Source organism: Ambystoma mexicanum, chromosome 4p, assembly GCF_040938575.1.
Source record: "Ambystoma mexicanum isolate Mex_15411 chromosome 4p, UKY_AmexF1_1, whole genome shotgun sequence".
NCBI lineage: Eukaryota > Metazoa > Chordata > Amphibia > Caudata > Ambystomatidae > Ambystoma > Ambystoma mexicanum.
In genome coordinates this window covers 135,052,134-135,071,136 of record NC_090927.1, presented here as the reverse complement: position 1 = coordinate 135,071,136, position 19,003 = coordinate 135,052,134, and the positions used below count along the sequence as shown (strand labels likewise).

At 48.2% G+C, this 19,003-nt stretch overlaps 1 protein-coding gene across 1 annotated transcript in view; it reads right to left on the bottom strand.

Annotated features, from left to right (window-relative positions):
- Positions 1-7,861, bottom strand: part of RAB10 (RAB10, member RAS oncogene family) — a 482,537-nt gene extending 474,676 nt beyond the window's left edge. The window contains exon 1 of the mRNA XM_069605573.1: positions 7,169-7,861. Within this exon, the coding sequence (XP_069461674.1) occupies positions 7,169-7,295 (127 nt within the window). The 5' untranslated portion in view covers positions 7,296-7,861. The remainder of the gene's footprint in view (positions 1-7,168) is intronic.
- Between the last annotated feature and the right edge of the window lie 11,142 nt (positions 7,862-19,003).

Below are 19,003 nucleotides of genomic sequence, written 5' to 3'. Positions count from 1 at the left end.
AGCATACCCTCTTTTGCACCCTCTTTTGCACCCGTCCCCAGAGTAAATGCGGGATAGTTTCTAAAATGTGCACCAACTCTTCTCAGGTAATGGTTTCCTCGTGTATCCATGGAGAAACTGGAAGCCTGTTGGCTACTTTCCAGCCTATCGTTTCTATTCCTTTGGTTTACTCCCATCTCTCATAGTCCCTTCTTGCTCTTGGAAACTGCAATTGGTTGGGGACGCAAAGGGACTTTAGAATCGCACCTTCTTTGTTTCACTTAAAATAATTTCAAATCAGTCTAAATGAGTCTCTCCACAATGGCCAAATTCTCTTACCCGTTTGTTCAGCAGGTGTAAATGCGGCTCGTAATGTTGCAGCCATCTTGAAACCCTACCCGGACATATTCAGGCTCCTGTGTCTCACCTCTTTGCCCCAATCATGGTTGGTAAATTCCCTTGTTTAGCGAGGTCAAGAACTTCCCTGTTCGTGTTCTGTAGGCTTCATACAAACGCTGTGCTGATGCGACGGAGCCTGGATCACATATTGCCTGGCGAAGTTTTACTGCAGAGAACTTGTGATGAAGACTGAAGCAGATATTCTCAGGATATTAGCGTGCCACCATTTTGTCACCGAAAGGTTTAATACAATGCCCCAGAGAGCCTCCAGGACGTCGCACATTCCACCCTCTTGAAGACAAACCCGGTAGTGACGGACCATTCCAGTCCCTACTAGCTTATCTACCTACCCCATATTATGAGTTTAATCAACTGATCATGCTTTAAAGCCTCAAACTTAAGCTCCCACAGAATGAAAATGCAACCATGGATTTGGCTGAACAAATGATATGCGCTAATTATTATCTCAGCATTTCACAAAAATGTCAGGAATGATGAGCAAATCCTTCTACAGGAAAGAAACTAGAGCAGACGGAGTCCTAAGAAAACAAATGCAAATAAGACAGCGAGTTCATCACATATTACTATGAGGAGGCTAGTCACTAGGGACCGTCGGTCCAGCTACAATATCTACCCCCCCCCCCACAGGGTTTAAGGATTGGGATCCTGTAGGCTCAACAACCTTACCAAGGTGCAATTTTCCACCATCAAGCGCGTTCAAGAAAACAAACCACGTTCAACAACTCGCAGAGCTCATGGGTGGAAAAGTTCCTGAACGTATTTGCCATTCAACGTGAGGGAATCGTGTGACAGTGACCAAAGTGGTCTGGAGCAGACACTGCTGAATATTCTCCTAAAAACGCAGAACGCCACAGACACATGAAAATGCACAGAAAAACACCATAGCAGGAATGCTGTGTACCGCCCATGAAGCCACAGACCAAATCAGTGAGAGCAACTTAATTAAATGCATTGAGGCTCAATTAAAGAGACATTTTAAAATCTGTTATCCAATACCGAACCAGGAAACAAACCTCTACCAATCAACAAATCAGTAGGGCTGTACAAAGCAGGCAAACCATGTAAAAAGGGTGGAAAATCCTACTCAGGGATGCTTTCACAGTACATAGTCAAAAAGGAGACAGGGGATGTGCTCCTCCCCGCTTCAAGCAGAATCAAAGGGAAACTCACCTGGAGGAAGTTGCTACCTTTGCTGTGGGAACTGCAGACCACCCAAGCCCTGACACATGTATATAAAGCCTGCCACAGGTCCAGGAAGTAACCTGGACAAGTAGCAGCTGAGCCCCTAAATAGTTGAGACCTGGATAAGTGAGTGCTAATACTTTATATAAAACTTGTCTCCATACAACAGAGTATCAAGATCATGGAGTTATGATCTACCAAAGCGACCTGACACCCCAAGTCAAGGAAGATTTGGAACCTTAAAACCCAGAGGTCTGAGGTGAAGAGACGGTGTGAAACAAAGGCTTAGAGGAGGTCTAGTGGTCAAGTGAAACCAAGGATTGACATAGAACCAATAGCATAGCAAGACAAACTGACCATTCAAGAAGACTCAGTAGTAAAGGTGTAGCATGAAGAAAATTCAGTGAATACAAGGACCTGGGAGAAGTCTAAAATGACGGGAATAAAACAGGGAAGCCCAAGGAGGGTTCAGACTGAAGAGAACCCTGAATGAGTTTCCCCTTTTGTGTTTGAAACTAGGGATGAACTTTGTGGAATAGGATTTTAAGAACTCTTGCTGGCCAAGGATTGTCGCATTTATTTGTAGGTTAGGGGCTAGCCCGGAGGCCAAGGCATTACATTTCTGTTGGACTCATCGTTTGGACATGGATTTACAGGCTAAGGGTTCCCTGTAGAACAAAGGATTGTAACAAAGCTCAACATTTGCACTTGCCAATAATCAAGGGCAAGTGATTACTCCCCCTTGAGGAAGAAACAGTGTGCAGATGAGCAATTGAGGGGCAAGTGACTTTATGCCTGGCTAATCATTTTCAACTTGAAATTGTATCCATCTCTGCCAAGTTAGTTTAAAAATGTATGCTTTTTGACTTGAGTAACTGGACGTGGTGGACTTTGAGGAAATATACTATGCCTTTAAAGATACAGTTTAGGCCACCCTTTTCAATTGAAGATGCTTCCTGGTGTCTGGTCTTACCGTTAACGCTGAAAAACGCATTGCCATTTATTTGAATAGGTTTTGCAAACCCTGAACATGAAATTTAGGGTATTATATGACAAATTGAGTTAAATTAAATTGCAGCATATGCATCAATTCATGTAGCTAAAAGTTGGATGTTCATCAAAAATCAATTTAATAAAGAAAATATTTATATAAACATTAAGCCAACATCTAACCAAGTACAGAAAAAGAAAGGAATAGAACATAGTGCCAACAGGCACAACAAACGTAAAGATTGTACCAATGAGCAAGCCAGTGCAGGCCCTGTGAATGGGTTCATTGCCTGCGTGTACCCCACTAAAAGTCAATTAAGTTTAACACCCACAACAAGGATGGTGGTATTGAAAGCTTTGGGTGCCATATGGCTCTTGTCACCTCCCAAGTTCCCTTAATGGTCATCTTGAAAGAGGATTGATTGGCTTTGCCACACCCTCAGTAATCACTCTTGGAAGTAGCATAGCTGAAGCTCAATGGTGTATATTTCAGACGCCAACAAGTGCTCCTATGGGCTTGCTATCTCCCATCGCGATCAGTATTATACCATCTAGGGTGGATATTAAGTTGGTGTTAGAGCCCACACTGTCTAATTTACCCAACAGTCAACTATGTAAGAGATTATGATGATAGGGCCCTCCTCTGGTACCTTTTCAAACAGACCTTAAGAAGATAGTTGAAGATTAAACAGTGGTACATTCTAAGGAGAAGACGAGGACAAGTCCAAAAGGATATCGAGGAGAAGGATCTTCTCCCAGGGACAAATATAGCTCAGATTCGGCTGATGAACCATCATATAAAGGAAAGAAAGGAGACCAGACAAGGGGAAAAAGGTTGTGTTCAATCGCTCATTGGAAATTCTGAGATCACCACCGCCAAATTGGTCATGGAAATCAACAGACATACATACAAAGAAACACAACTAGCAATCAGAAAGGCCAACCTGGTCCTTGCAGGATGACCAACTGGTAAATGCATGTTCCTTAGCGACACGGGGAAAATTCTTTATAGATATGGCCGCTTGGAACACGCGAGGCTTTAGTCACCTAACTGCAAAGAGTGACGTTAACCTGGGACAATGGGATTTATTATGTTTACAGGAAACATGGTTAACACAGAAACCGGAAATGGATGGATACTTAACATTTGACAAACCAGCAAAACAGGGGTTAAAGGGATGTCCTACAGCTGGCCTACTTACAGCAATAAGAGCAGGCAGCGGTTTGGAGGTGATGGAACAGAGGACCTCTCCCGATCAATTTCAAGTCCGAATAATATACTGGAAATACACAGACATTAGGAGTATAGAAAAGGAAGATTATATACTTCCAATTAAAACCTACCGGAATCCCAAGTGGGGACGAGCTATACCTGGAAAACATCATCATCATTCTAGATGAAGTCGCTGAAACCCAACTTTGCGACCACATAATTACAGGAGATTTTAATGCAATATGTAAGAATATTGGAAACCAACGCCCACACCTACCAAAATCGGCACCAATCCTGAAAAGAGGCGAGAACCTAGAAAAAACTCTGGGATCAAGAGACCTGCACTGGTTACGATCAGATAAAAATTTGGAGATCCCCTCCTGGCAAAGACTGGAACAATCAGGGACATTAGACCACACATTTGTGTCGAAGGAGTTGTTGGGAATGACGGTCAGTTTTGCATTGGTAAGGACCCTAAATAGTGACCACAATTTACAGCACACAAGATGGGTCAATTTACAGAAAACCCAGCAATTTCTTAACCATGACCTGGATGTGAACAGCAATGGTTCCAGGTTAAAACTAAACGAGAACGCAATTAAGCAAATTTCTGAAAAGTATTCTAGCATAATGGAAGGGGAAGCCAATATGGGAAAAAAAAAAAGAAGAAGGAGTAGCTGGTGGACTACACACTCCTGTTAATAAATAAAAAAAAAAAAAAAATACATAAAGACTGAAAAAAAAAAAAAAAAAAAACAAATCAAGGAGACTCCAAAGAACCACCTTCATGCCTATAATCAAGAACTAGTGACAAGAAGAATAACCTTACGAAAATTAAAACGGATAGCAAATAGATCCGGTACACAACTGGCGCAAGAAAGCTGGAAAAACGCCAATAGGAACTACAAATCCTGAATAATACAAAAAAGGCACTCCCTATATCAGGCAGACTCGGAATTAATGCTTACCTCCAACTATTGGTGGCGAAAAAATATCGCGCCCGTTATATGCTGACGATATCATCTTGCTGGATAACACTCTAATAGGTCTGCAAAGACAGCTCACGAATTTGATCGCATACCTGAAGCGAAACAACCTAAAGCTGAAACCAGAAAAAACCAAGATAATGGCCTGGGAAGGCAACAAAAGGAAGAGCCAAAACAAACAGAACTGGTTTGCGGAGGGATTAAAATTGGAAAAAGTAAAAGACTTCCAATACCTGGGAGTCATGATGTCCATCAGTGGGGCCGAAACTGCAATGAAAAATCTGCTATGGACAAAAGGTAAAGACTTTAACGATACAAGCACGGATGATCGATAAAATATGGGAAATTCTCATTATTGGCAGTAATCAACTTCTATAAAGCAAAGGTGGTACCTTCAATTCTTTATGGAGCAGATGCAATGTTCCTAGTACCAGAAATACTGTGGACTAAACTGGAGAGCTATGTCTGGAAGAAAGTCCTCAACTTGGCACAATCAACTCCGATGCCACTATTAAGGAGGGAACTATGTCATATCACTGAAAGCGATTCAGGAGAGAAATTGGCTAATGCTATCTCAAATGAAAAGTCCACTTGGAGAATAAACAAAACCATTTGAGATGGTGAACAAAGATGACAACTGACAAGATCCAGGCTCTGAAAGACTGGAAGTTGAGAAATATGGGCTTATTTAAAGATCAAACTCAGATAAAACAATCAAAAAAACTCTTTGAAGCAGACTGGATCAGGACGGAGGACATAGCGCGATAATACAAGTTGATGAAAGACTTTCCAACGGTCCCAAAAAAACTATAGGACACAAGAAGCTACTTGAAAAAGTTCCCGGATAAAAGGTTGGCCAGACATATGAGATTTCGGCTAAACCAACTACAAACTAATGAAATTCAATTCATAAGGAAAGGGTCATCACACAACAAATGTAGATACTGCAAATCGGCAGAGATAGTAGAAACCAGCCATCTCCTACTTGAATGTGAATGTACAACAACATCTAGATCTGTTTATCTAGGAAAAATAATGCAATCGTTCACCACTTTAACAGAGAATAACTGGTGGCAGGCCTTTAACGAAGGAGAAAATACCAAAAGCGGGATTGCGGTGGCATCCTTCTTCGAAAATATTGAGCTGCTAACAACTTAAAGGGATCTGCAGGTACTTTTCCCTCGTTAAACGTGTGATAAACCCAATCGAGGGGCGAGACTTCCGAGGTGAAAAGGTCTGAGCACGTCTTACAAACTTGAGTTAACACAACAACGTGAACATGGAGAAGCCTACTAAGGGATTAAATAAGCAATGGAAAGAAGATTGATAATATAAACTGGCTAATAAGCCTTAGTACAACCATGTTATGTAAGGAACTCAATAGGACAGGCTTCAGTAACATCGGAATTTGTCATAACGGACAACCGGAACTGGATTTCTGAAACACCCAAGGTTTAAAGGGATCTTTACGGATACATTGGACTTTTTTTTTTTATTTTTATCTTTGAAAAAATAGTTTGTGCAATTGAATCAAATAAAAAAAAAAAAAAACACAAATAAACGGTGGTACTTAATCATGCAAGATTTGCTGTTTCAGTCATCGCCTACTACTATCATTTCCTTTTCCTGCTTGCCTTCAGTTTAAGCTCCTGCCCATCTTCCTTCTCAAATGTATATGAAATTTCTAGGCTGGCCTGTTCGGTCTGCTGCCCTTCTCTTATTTACTGCCCCCCGTCTTCCCCATGCCCAGTACCTTTTCCCCTTCTTGCCCCCAAGTTATGGAATCATTTGTCCCACAATATACAACTGCAGCTGTACTGACAAGTGACAATCCCTTTGTGTCCCGTTAACAGACACTTTCCTATGGACCCTGTGCATCACTCCCTCCCCCAGTGCATCACTGCAACCCTCGGAGATGAATGGGGCCTTTGGGCAGTTATGACTCCCGGTTACCCTCCTCCTGTAACTAATGGTGCGGACGTTTTTCTGAACAGTTCCCAAATTAGACTACTACATTTTCCCCCGTTGCATTACGTGTTAGCTTTTTGCTATTGTATGCAGTTTTAACATTTCCTTTGCCGTGTACTGTGCCTTGCAATCGAGGCTAAAGAGGGATGGGTTACTATTGTAAATAAAGCATTAGTACACTTATGGGTGGGCTGATGGCATTGGGCACTCAACATACGCTTTCTTTGTTCCACCCAATATTGCACCCTCACCTCCCCCACAATGTTCACATGAGCTAAAGATGAACGCATCATGGAAGGGATAAAATCATGCTTTGTGTTGCATCTTTTAGAGCGTGGACCGAGCCCCAAAGTTCACCCGTGTTAGCGATGGAGACCCAGGAACAGGATGCTGGAATCGCTACACCCACGCAGCCTCCCACAATGCTTACCTATGGTAGAAATGAAAGTGGTGTTGAAGGCATCATCAGAAAAGCGGAAGAGCACGCAGGTCTTGCCCACCCCTGAGTCGCCGATGAGCAGCAGCTTGAACAGCAGGTCATAAGTCTTCTTCGCCATGGCGAGGGCGGGGTGGGCGGAAAAAATCCGAGCACCGGAATAAGTGGGGCTGAGAGGCCTGTCACTGGGCAGGGAGGGGGTGGAGGGCCTGGCTCGTCACAGGAAGCTGGACCTGCGACCGGCTCTGTCACAGGGGCCTGAGGAGCGGACCTGTCACAGGGCGGGGTGGAGCCGGGCCTCTCGGAATGATAGGGAAAGCCGGGCGGGGACTGTCACCCGCAGGGGGGAGGAGGAGGGGCGGGCGTGGTGGCGGCGGCGGCCTTCCTGCCCCACGCACAGCAGCAGCGGACACGGAGTCTGCTAGAAGCCGCGGAAGCCCGTCATTGCTCGCGTTCTGCTGTTCTCTTTAGCCGCTTCCGCCCGGCGCAGTTGCCGCTTTCCTCCCTCAGGCAGACTCACTCGGGACAAAATGGCTCCCGCTTACACTCCACTCCAGCCTCGCGAGCGCCCCGCCTCCGCCGGCCTCCCGGAGCATGCGCAGAGCGCACCCGGGCGAACACAAAACATTACTCGACGAGAGTGGGCGAGGGCGTGTCCTCTGCGGCGGCCATAGCGAGGCCAGGCAGACATTCCAGTGGCGAGGACACATACGTGAATGACGTTTAGCCTGACCCACATTCATCCACTCAAACAGCCGCTTTGAACGCGGTGCTGTGCTGCTGAATGACAACACAGCCCGGTGGTAGCAAGGCGCAGCGTTTTAGTGTCTGCCCCAGGGTGAGCTTGTAGACGCTGCCCATTTTCATAGGGAAGGCTTGATGCCAAAGAAACATTGTGTAAAGGCGCTATACAAATAATCAATTCAGTTAGTTCTAGTGCAATGCTCACATACACGTTTGCTTTCACATTAGATCGCTGAAATGCGTTATCAAATGTGCAAGTTTACAGGGGAGTATAATAGCATGTTTAACACGTTGGTATCGTTTCTTTATTTTATAATTAACTTTTCAAAGAGGAAGACCACTTTTTTCATGGGAAGGTGACAGAAACGGTAGCTCAGCTATGCGAGTTCTTGTTTAATCTCAGCAAGAATCAGCCATTTTCACCAATTTACTGCCTGATTCATGGAATTATTTGCGCCGAAAACGCAGATTTGCTCGGCTTTCTGCCCGAAAATCCCTGTTTGAAGTATGGGGATTTTCGGGCAGAAAGGCAGGCAAATCTGCGTTTTCAGCGCAAATAATTCCATGAATCAGGCAAAAAGTATCTTCACTGCGGGCACCACGTCCACTATCTTTAAAGTGTGAATCATACTGTATTTGTATTTATTAGGTTTATATATAATCCAAAGCGCTTTACAATATAACAACAGGATTACAAAGAATAATGAAATAGAAGCATATTTACAAACATGAAACAAACCAATGAAACAATATGTAGAACAATTTACCTAGGTAGAAGAAAGGTGAATGGAGGGGTGAGGACTAAGGGGGAGAGGAGGGAGTCAAGGTGGGGAATAAAGACAAAGTTTAAAGGGAGATGGGAGGAGGCATAAAGGGAAAGGAGAGGATAGAGGAGGCAGGTAGGAGGGAAAATAGGGAAGTAAGAGATGAGTAAAGGAGGTCAGGGCGGGGAATGGAGAAGAAGAGATTTCAGGGAGGCACGGAAGGAGGAGTAGGTGGGGATGGAGTGGATAGAAAGAGGTAAAGAGTTCCAGTGTAGGGGGGCTAGGAGCTGAAAGGAACAGAAACGCAAAGAGGCACATGGGGACGGGGGAACAGTGAGTAAGAAGATATCAGCAGAACAGAGGGAAAAGGAGGGAGTGTACAATGAGAGGAGAGAAGAAAGATAGGGGGGACATGGAGAGATTTCAAAACAAGACACAGGAATTGGAATTTAAGTTGGGAGTGAAAGGGAAGCCAGCCAAGGTATGAGAGCGAGAAGGAAATGGAATCATGAGGAGCAAGGAGACAAAGGGTACAGATAGAGGAGTGGTAGAGGGATTTGAGGGGGGCAAGTTGAGAGGCAGGAAGTCCAAAGAGAAGAGAAGAGCAATAGAAAAGACAAGAGAAGATAAGGGAAGAGATTAAGAGTTTAGAAGCATGGAAGGTGAGGGAGGAACAGATCTTGTGAATATTGAAGAGATGGTAGCGACAGGCGCGAGAGGTGAGAGAAATATGGTGGGAAAAGGAGAGGGAGGAGTCAAAGTGGAGACCTAGATTGCGAGCGTGAGCAGAGATGAGGAGATTAGAAGGGGGAAGTGGATAAAAGGAGGGGGAGGGGGAAGTGTGTTAGAAGGAAAGAAAAGGACTTGAGTCTTGTCGGTGTTGAGGGAGAGAAAGTGGGAAGACGTCTAGTTTTTGATAGCAGTAAGGCAAGAAGATAAATTGAGATGGAGGTCAGGAGTGAAAGAAGAGAATGAGAGGAAAAGCTGGGTGTCGTCTGTGTAGAAATGGTGAGAGATGCCGAATGAAGAGATAACGGGAGCAAGAAGGGAGGTATAAAGTGAGAAAAGAAAAGGGCTGAGTACAGAGCCTTGGGGAACACCGGTGTCCAGTCATTTGGTCGACTGAAAACTGGTCGAATGACATTTGGTCGACGCAATTTGGTCGAAAACCAAATGGTCGAATTTTTTTTTTATTTATATATTTATTTTTCGGGTTTTCGTTTTGTAAAAAAAGGGGTTTTTAGAGAAAAAAAGGGGGTTGGGGTGGGACCCCCCAAAAAAAAAAAAAAAAAAGGGTTAAAACAAAAAAAAAAAAAAATTCGACCATTTGGTTTTCGACCAAATTGGTTCGACCATTTGTCTGGTCGACCAATTTTTTTCGACCAAATGTCTGGTAACCGGGAACACTGTAGTCCAAGGGGATGTTGGAGGAGGTGCGGCCGCCCCTGGAAACAGCAAAAGAACGGTTAGACAGGTAAGAGGAGAGCCAATTGAGGACAGAGCCTTTGAAGCCAAAGGAAGAAAAAGTATTGAGGAATAAGGGGTGATCAATGGTATCAAAGGCAACAGAAAGTTCGAGGAGGATGAGGACAGAGGATTGCTTAGCTTGGCGCGCGGTAAGGAGAGAGTTGAGGACATAAGTGAGAGCAGTCTCAGTGGAGTGTTTAGGGCGGAATCCAGATTGAGAAGGGGGAAGGAGAGAATGAATGGATACAAAAGCTGAGAGTTGGAGTAGACTCGGCGTTCAAGAAGTTTCGAGAGGAATGGAAGGAGCGAGATTGGACGAAAGTTGGAAGCGAGAAGAGGGTTAGCAGAAGGTTTCTTCAGGATGGGGATGATAGTAGCTTGTTTGAGGGCTGAAGGAAAGGTAGCCGAAGAGAGACAGATGTTGAAGAAGGAGGTTAGGTAGGGAATGAGAAGAGGGTAAATCTTAGGAATAAGGCAGGTGGGAAGGGGACCAGAGGGGGCAGCAGTGGGATACGTTTTGGAAAGGAGAAGGGAAACACTGGACGGAGTGACAGGAGAGAAGTTAGATATGCAAGCAGAAGCAGAAGGGGGAGGAGGGGACTAGGAAGGGGAGAGGAGGCTGTTTTGGCATAAGGAGAGAATTTTGGAAGAGAAAACTTATCAAAGATGGAACGAGAGACAGAAGAATTAGCTGAGGCCATCAGCAGCAGGTTGGGAGAGAAGACGAGAAAGGGTTTGGAAAATACTGCGAGGGTGTGAGGCTTGTGAGATGAGAAGGTTAGAGTAGTAGGAACGTTTGGCTGAGTTGAGGCAAGAGTCATAAAGAGAGTGATATGAGAAATATGAGGTTTGGTTAGCCAGAGAGCGGGATTTGAGCCGGCGTCGTTCAAGGCGACGGAGGAGACGACGCATGGACAGAAGGTGAGGGGAAAGCCAAGGTTGGGAAGGTTTGCTAGAAGGGCGCAAGGAGGTAAGGGGGTTGAGTTGGTCGAGACTGGAGGAGATAGAGGAGAGGAGAGAAGTTGTAGAGAGGGGGAAGGTAAGAAGAGCCAGTGGGCCTCATTACGAGGTATGCCGGTAGCCATGCCACTATTGGCGGCATGGCTGCTGGCAAAACCGCATCCGTGTCCTCGGAATGAGGATTTACCGGACCATTCCGAGTTCGGATGGCCCGGTAATTCCTCACTCGAGGACACGGACACGGTTCATCCCCATTCCCATTTCAGCCCCCATAGGGCTGAATGGGAATGGGAGAGGGAGTAAACAACGGGCCATTACGAGATGGCCCGTTGTTTGCTCCCTCTTCCCCTCGCGGGACCCGGTATGCACGCCTGGGTTTCCCAGGCGTGCTTAACGTATCCCGCGAGGGGACCTCGTAATGTGGCGGAACGGGTTGAACGGCGCCGCAGCCTTTTACGGCGCCGTTTAACCCTGTTCCGCCAGGGTCGTAATGAGGCCCAGTGTTGAAAAAGAGAGAAGAGCTAAAGTTACAGCGATCCTGTCGAGAGAAGGAAGCAGGGGAAGAAGAGGGAGTGGACGAGGAGGGTGGGGGGAGAGAGGGAGAAGGAGAGTAAGGCATGATCAGAAAGTGGGGGCGGGAGAGATGAGAGAAAGGAGGTGATCCAGGTCATCATAAAAGGAAGAGAGGGGGCCAGGCGGTCTGTAGATAATTAGAAAGGAGATAGCGTGAGGGAAAGTGAAGCATTTGAATAGGTATTTAAAGGAAGGAAAGGTAGGGAGAGATAGATGTGGGGTGGAGGAAAGACATTTTAGAGTGGTAGAGGAGACCAATGCCACCTCCGCGACCAGAAGGGCATGAGACATGAGAGAAGGAGGGGTGGTGAGAGAGGCAGGTACAGTAAAATTGCTAAGGGGAATCCATGTTTCAGTAATAGAGAAGGACAGGTCTAGTGCAGCTGCAGTCTTGTTGCAGAGGGATCTGGCATTCCAGAGGGCAATGTTGATAAGACTAGAGGGCTCGACATTAAGGGGGTAGATGAGGTTAAGACAAAGAAGGACGGTAGGAGGGGGGTGGGGTGAACAGAGGAAGGGGTAAGTCATGGGGGTGGTCATGAGAATGAAAGGAAGAGAAAGGAGAAGGGGAGAATAAGGGGATGGGAGATGGGGAAGGAAGTAAGGAGGAAGGTGACCGAGGAGAGGAGAGTCTGGCAACGCGCATGACAGAGGGGGAAGGAGAGAGTGTGGAGCAGAGAAGAATGATGAGTTGGGAGAGGGGCTAAGGGGGAGGGAAAGTGAGGGGAGGGAGCTCCAAGGGAAGGGGAAGAAGGAAAGGGGAGAGAGCACTAGGCGTTTAGGAGAAGAGGACACAGGGAGCTGTTGATATAGAAGAGTAAAGGGAGTGGTCGGGGAGGGATGGGCTGGAAGGGTTAGGGAGAGTGGTAGAGGATAAGGCAGAGATCTAGGAAGCCAATGGAGTCAGGGATGACGTAAGAAAGTGAGACCGAAGGGGATAGGGCAGAGTATCTCAGCTGCTGAGCCTTGAGGTGGTTGAGGCAAGCAGATAGGAGGTCAAGGGTGGTAGGATAGTGGGAATGGGCGAGTGAAAGGGTGGGACGCTGTCTGTCGGTAGGTGGAGGGGTGACACCTGAGGTCGGGCTGTTGCAGGGAAGGAGGATGATGTAGTATCAGAGGAGGGTAGGGACTGATCGATGGTGCTGGTTCAAACACAAGTGGTAGGCTGGTGAGACATGCAATGACAATGAGGCTAGCTGCAGGGGTGGGGGGACGGATGACGCGCAGTGGAGAAGGGGCAGGCAGCTGGAGGCGAGTAGACTAGGGTGGGAGGGGCCGGCGTGAAGCAGTGTTGCAGTCTGAGTAGATGAACACAAGTGAAAGACCCACGTAGTAAGAAGTAGGTCGCAGGAGAAGTGTGGAGATCTCTCGGTTCAATGAAGCCTCACAGGCTAGGGCAGGGAAGAGAGGCAGAGAGTAGAGTAGATTGGGCAATCCAGGACAGAGAGGGTCTGAAGGGACGGGAGGGAGTGGAATCAGGATCAGGAGGAGGCACTTCACTGAAGGTCAGAGTAGAGAGGCGGTCCGAGAGCAGGACAGGGCAGGCAGCCACGGCAGCAGAGCGTCCTGATGCTGGTGGAAGAGGGCAGGGTAAGCCAGTGGAGGGTCCAGGTGGTGATAGAAATCCACAGTCAGGAAGGAGCTGGCGGCCGCAACAGTCAGACGTCCGCAAGGCAGTGATGGCTCCAGCTATGAGGAAGGAGCTGGAGGCCTCCGTAGCAGACGTCCAGGAGGCAGGAGACCATAGGGGTGATGGTGGATGAGGGCAGGAATCCTCCGGTGGAGGTGGGCAGGAGGTGGAGGAGGCAGGAGATCACCGGATGCTGGTGGAAGAGGGCAGGGTAAGTTAGTGGAGAGCCATGTGGTGAAGGAAATCCGAAGTCAGAAGGAGCTGGTGGCCGTGACAGGCAGATGTCCGCAAGGCGGTAAAGGCTCCTGCAATGAGGAAGGAGCTGGAGGTCTCCGTAGCTGACGTCCAGGAGGCAGGAGACCAGAGGGTCGATAACAGTGAAAGAAATCCAAAATCAGGAGGAGCTGGTGGCCGTGACAGGTAGACGGCCTCAAGGCGGTGAAGGCTCCTGCAATGAGGAAGGAGCTGGAGGTCTCCATAGCCGATGTCCAGGAGGCAGGAGACCAGAGGGTCGATGACGACTGAGGTCCGGTAAATACAGGAGGCCCTTGTCAAGGCAGAGCTGGCAAACAGGCAACTTAAGCGCAGCAGGACCTGGAGCAGATGCGGCCGCAGCGCCGCCACCCGGGACAGCGGGGCCAGCGATGGATAAGGCCCTGTAGAGGAGCAACGGTGCCAGCCAGTGGAGAGCCCGGGCTGCAGCAGGAGGCCCGCAATGACAGGAGGCAGTTGGCAAGAGTTCAACAGGAGCCAGTGCAGACGCGGGCGCAGCGCCTCCAGCCACCGGGCTTCAAGCCTCCAGCAGCATCATCGGGGCCAGCAATGGTCACGGCCCAGGAGAGGAGGATCGGCGCGGCCAGTAGAGTGCCCGGACTGCAGTGGGAGGTGGCGATCAGCAAGGACAGAGCAGTAGACCACCGCGACCAGATGACCAGAAGGCAGCTTGTGAGAGCACTGTAGGAGCCACGACCGCAGCGCCTCCAGCAAGGACGGCGGGGCTGGTGATGGAAGAGGCCCTGGAGAGAAGGAATGGCGCCGGCCAGTGGAGGGCCCGGGCTGCTGCAGGAGGCCCGCTGTGAGGACTGAGCAGGAGGCCTCATCAACCAGAGGATCAAAAGGCAGATGGCAGGAGGGCCGGTGACCGGAGGTAAAGAGTCAGGAGGAACGGGCGGCCAGAGCATATGAAGAGGGCCGGAGTTGAGAGGGGGGCCCAGTTGACGTCGGTGGAGGCAGGAGACCTGCGTAGGATGGAGCAGGCAGGAGGCATCGGGTAGTCCACAGGCAGGGGAGAGCACAGATGGGAATTGTCCGGGAGCAGCAGATGAAGTCCCAACGTGCCCGCTCACAATTAAGAGCAGGAAGAGGCCTGCAGCTGAGGTTGCAACAGGGGTTTTGATGCTGGGTTTAAGTTGAAGGAGAGTGGGATTCAGGATAAGACTTGAATCGTAGATGCCCCAAGGTTAAAGAGGCAGGAACAGAGAGTGGGGTTTAGGAAAATTGTAGTAAATATTAGATTCGTAAGGTTTGAATCAGCCTGAAGTGAGGAGACGCCGAATCAGGCAGCCGAGCTTCTGCGGCCCCTGGTGGTCGTGGTTACTGTCACACTGTCGCTTGAACCCAAACCTGACCCCAGTGAAAGCAAAAAGATGAGCCGATTACGTATCGGTAATTTTCATTACCTACACACGTCCTTTTTCCTTGTCTCAGACACATGATGTCATTGACCAAAGAAAAGGGCTGCAGCGGTCTCCCGTGCTGCAGTTGAAAACCTAACTCACTGACTCCTGCATGTATCCAGAATGAGAGGGCAGGTGGGTGCACAGCCCTATCCGACTGCCGCACAAAAATGGCGACGAAGGTCTAAGAAGCTTGTGTGCGGCCTGCAAACGTCGGAGCGCACGGCTGAGAGCGCTCGCCATGCAGAACCCCCAAGTCATGTGTTGGATCAGTCCGATGACCGTCAGCCATGCTGACGAGGTCCTGAGGTACTCGGGAGCCCGCCGCTGGAGTCCCCAGTGTGGGCTTGCAGCACCACCTGAAATATGTCAAGTGTAGTCCTGACAACCGCTGGTTTGCCAGCGAAGTCTCATGGTGCACGGGCACCCAGCTGCGTTTATGTTTAGAGGGACAAGTGTTAACTTGTCCCATTTCACTGTTTTAGATCAGATGTTGGCTTATCACGTAGTGGGGGAAGAGAAAAGTAAAATAAAGAGTTACACTGTGAACTACCTGGCTCCGTGTATTATTATATTGTACCCAACATCATTTGCATCCTGATCAACCTTTGATTAAAGATCCGATCGATGCCCAGCAGGGCCCTTTGCACAAGTAATGCACGCAGCTATCTCCCCGTGAGTGCCACACAGCCTCATTTGCCTGCAAAGTGCATCCAGCTCACAACAAGTGAAATGTTGCATTCACATGCACTTGGCTCATACATAAAGACAAAAAGGAAAACAACAAAAGCATCCGCATCTGCGTGGACATTATAGTACCCAACATCGCAATTGAAAAAGAACTACACATGTCCCCAAGAATGACTGATATGATGCACTTGCTACACAGTGCAAATGTTTTCTCCAAATTAGACTTAAACAAGGGATACCACCAACTTGAGTTGCACCCAGATTCTCGCTACAACCACTTTCTCCACACATTTAGGGCTGTTTCGCTACAAGCGCCTCAGCTTTGGGGTATCATCCACTGCAGAGATTTTTCAGAAATGAGATACATCAAATATTCAAACACATTCCTCAATGCCTCAACTATAGCGACGACATCTTAATCTTCGGTGCAACTCAAGAAGCTCATGATGATACACTGCGTCGAGTGTGCATGGTGCTCGAAGAAGCTAATCTGAGCCTAAAGGCAGATAAGTGTGAGCTAAGCAAAAGACGCTCAAATTCTGTGTGCACATCTTTTCGCATGACGGTTTGCAACCCGACCCAGACAAAGGGCAAGCCCCGGTGAAAGTGCCCATGCCGACGTCAACATCAGCCGTCAGATCCTTTCTGGGCATGATGAGCTATTGTATCAGGTACATTAAGAACGTTTCCACTGTAAGCACTTCCTTCTGTCTACTCACCGGCAAAGGACAAGATTTTACATGGGCCACTGACTGTGAAGATGCGGTTCAAGAAATTAAAAAGCGCACGCCTTCGCCTCATGCATGGCATATTATGATCCTGAACTAGAAACTGAGCTAACAGTTGACGCAAGCCCCGTGGGCCTCGGGGCAATAATTGCCCAAATGAAGCCGGGAGCCCCGTCCTCATCCGCACGTCACATAGTGGCCTTCCTTAAACCGTAGATTATTGTCGATTGAGTGCGCATACTCTCAACCAGAAAAAGAAAGCCTAGCGGCAGTGTGCGTGTGTGAGCACTAGCAACTGTTCCTTTATGGGTGGCCCTTCACCATCATCACCGACCACCAAGCTCTCACGACCATCTATGTCAAATCTACGGCCAAAATGCTGCCTCACATTGCGCGATGGGGACTCCGATTGCAAGAATATTCATTCATGATAATCCATCGACCAGGATGGGACAGCAACCCAGCTAAATTTCTGTCAACTACATTGGCCGTCATTCCGAGGTTGGTGCTAGTCATGGCGCTATTAGCGCCATGACTAGCACCAATACCGGTACCCCACCGACTTGGTGGTATGGGGATTTACCGGTCCGGTCTGACCTTGGCGGGACCGGTAAGTCCCCATTTGAAAAGCCATTCCCCATTCCCATTTAGGCTCCCATAGGGCTCAATGGGAAGGCGTCAATAACGGTACCGTAAATTGCAGTATCGTTATTGACCCCGGTATCCCTTTGCGGGTCACATCCTTAGGGACTGGCAAAGGGACCTCGGAATAGGGCGCAAAGGGATTACCGGCACCAGTGTCATTACCGGTGCCCGGTATCCCTTTGCGCCCAGGTCGTACTGATCCCCATTGTGAGCAATACGTTGCCCAAGTCTCCCACCATACCACAAATAACCGAAGGGATGCGCCAAGACAATCTTCTCATGACCATAAAAGACTGTGTAATGTCGGGAAGGTGACATCAAGGAGATCAAAGAGGAACATCCCAGTCGGAGCCAGAAAAGAAACAGCTCCAGCCTTTCCATCTGATAAAACACACAATGGGGGTCATTACGGGTTTGGAGGCAGCAATGGTGCTAATAGCTGCCTCCAAACCCGTGTCCGGGTCCGTGGTGTCGGAATGGGGACTTGCCCGGACATTCTGACCCTTGCGGACCCGGTAAGTCCCCATTCTGAAAACCATTCCCCATTCCCATTTGAGACCCATAGGGCTCAATGGGAATGGGGAAGGAGCTAATAACAGGCCTGGGAAATTGCGGGCCCGTTATTAGCTCCCTGGTCCTTTAACGAGTCCCGCTAAGGGCGGCTGGAAAACCAGCCGACCCTAGTGGGACCTGCTAAGGGACCTCGGAATGCGGCAGTAGCGGGTTAACGGCACCGGCATCCTTACCGGTGCCGTTAACCCCCTACCGCCGTACTCGTAATGACCCCCAATGTCAGTGTCCCCTGAAGGGTTACTGTTGAAAGAAAACTGAACATCATCCCTGAGAACATACAAGACCGAGTGATTGCCATGGCACACACGGGACACCATGGGATTGTATCCACCAAGAGACAGCTCAGAATGGAGGTTTGGCTCCCTCATATGGACGTCAAGGTAGGACAGATGCTGGGGAAATGCATCGCCTGCAAAGCTGTTGCCCCACACACTTTTCCTGAACCACTTAAAATGACAACAATGCCTCTGCACATCTGGGACGAAGTCGCTGTTGACATGTTTGGACCACTCTCCAATGGAAAATACGTTTTAGTCATCATAGATGAAATGTCCATATTCCCAGAGATACATTTAATACATTCCATGGCAGCAAATTCGGTCATCCCAGCCCTGGACAAGACTTTTGCAGATTATGGAATTCCCACCATTGTAAAATCAGACAATGGAGACCCTCGTTCAGCGGAAATGATTTGGCAATGTTCGCAGAACATCTGGAATTCCAACACTACAACGCCACACCTCTCTGACCAGAAGCTAACGGTACGGTGGAGCGATTCATGGCCAACCTGAAGCGGCCCCTACAAATTTGTTCAATCACAAGAAGATTGTTTATGCAGGCTATCTGCACACTCCTCAGAGACTATCGCAACACCCCGCACAGCTCCACTGGGGTATGCCCCTCAGAATTTATATTTGGTCGCGTCTTAAGAGCAACTCTCACGCACAACTCCAGCAAGGCAGTGACAGTGAACATTGATGCCAAAGCCAGAGCAAACGATGAAGAAAGCAAGGACAAAATGAATGCTTATGCAGGCAGCAGAAGGAAAGCAAAGACCAATGACCTTCACGTGGCAGACTAAGGTCTGGTATGCCAGACCCAAGGGTCGAAAGTGACACCAGCATTCAACCCCAAGCCTGTGACACACATTAAGGAATCCATGGTAACAGCAGCGAGCCCTACCGTTACCATTACAACAAACTCATCATTCTTCAGACAGGTTGAAAGTGACCTAGCTCAGCGGAGTGAACATTCAACCAGTTCTGAGGAGTCCTCTGATGATGTCTCTAAGTTCATAAACGGTGATGTGGACACGGACGGCAGGGAAAGTGGGAAGGACAATGGTGCTCCAGCGAAGCCCGTCGAGAAGAACAATTCGC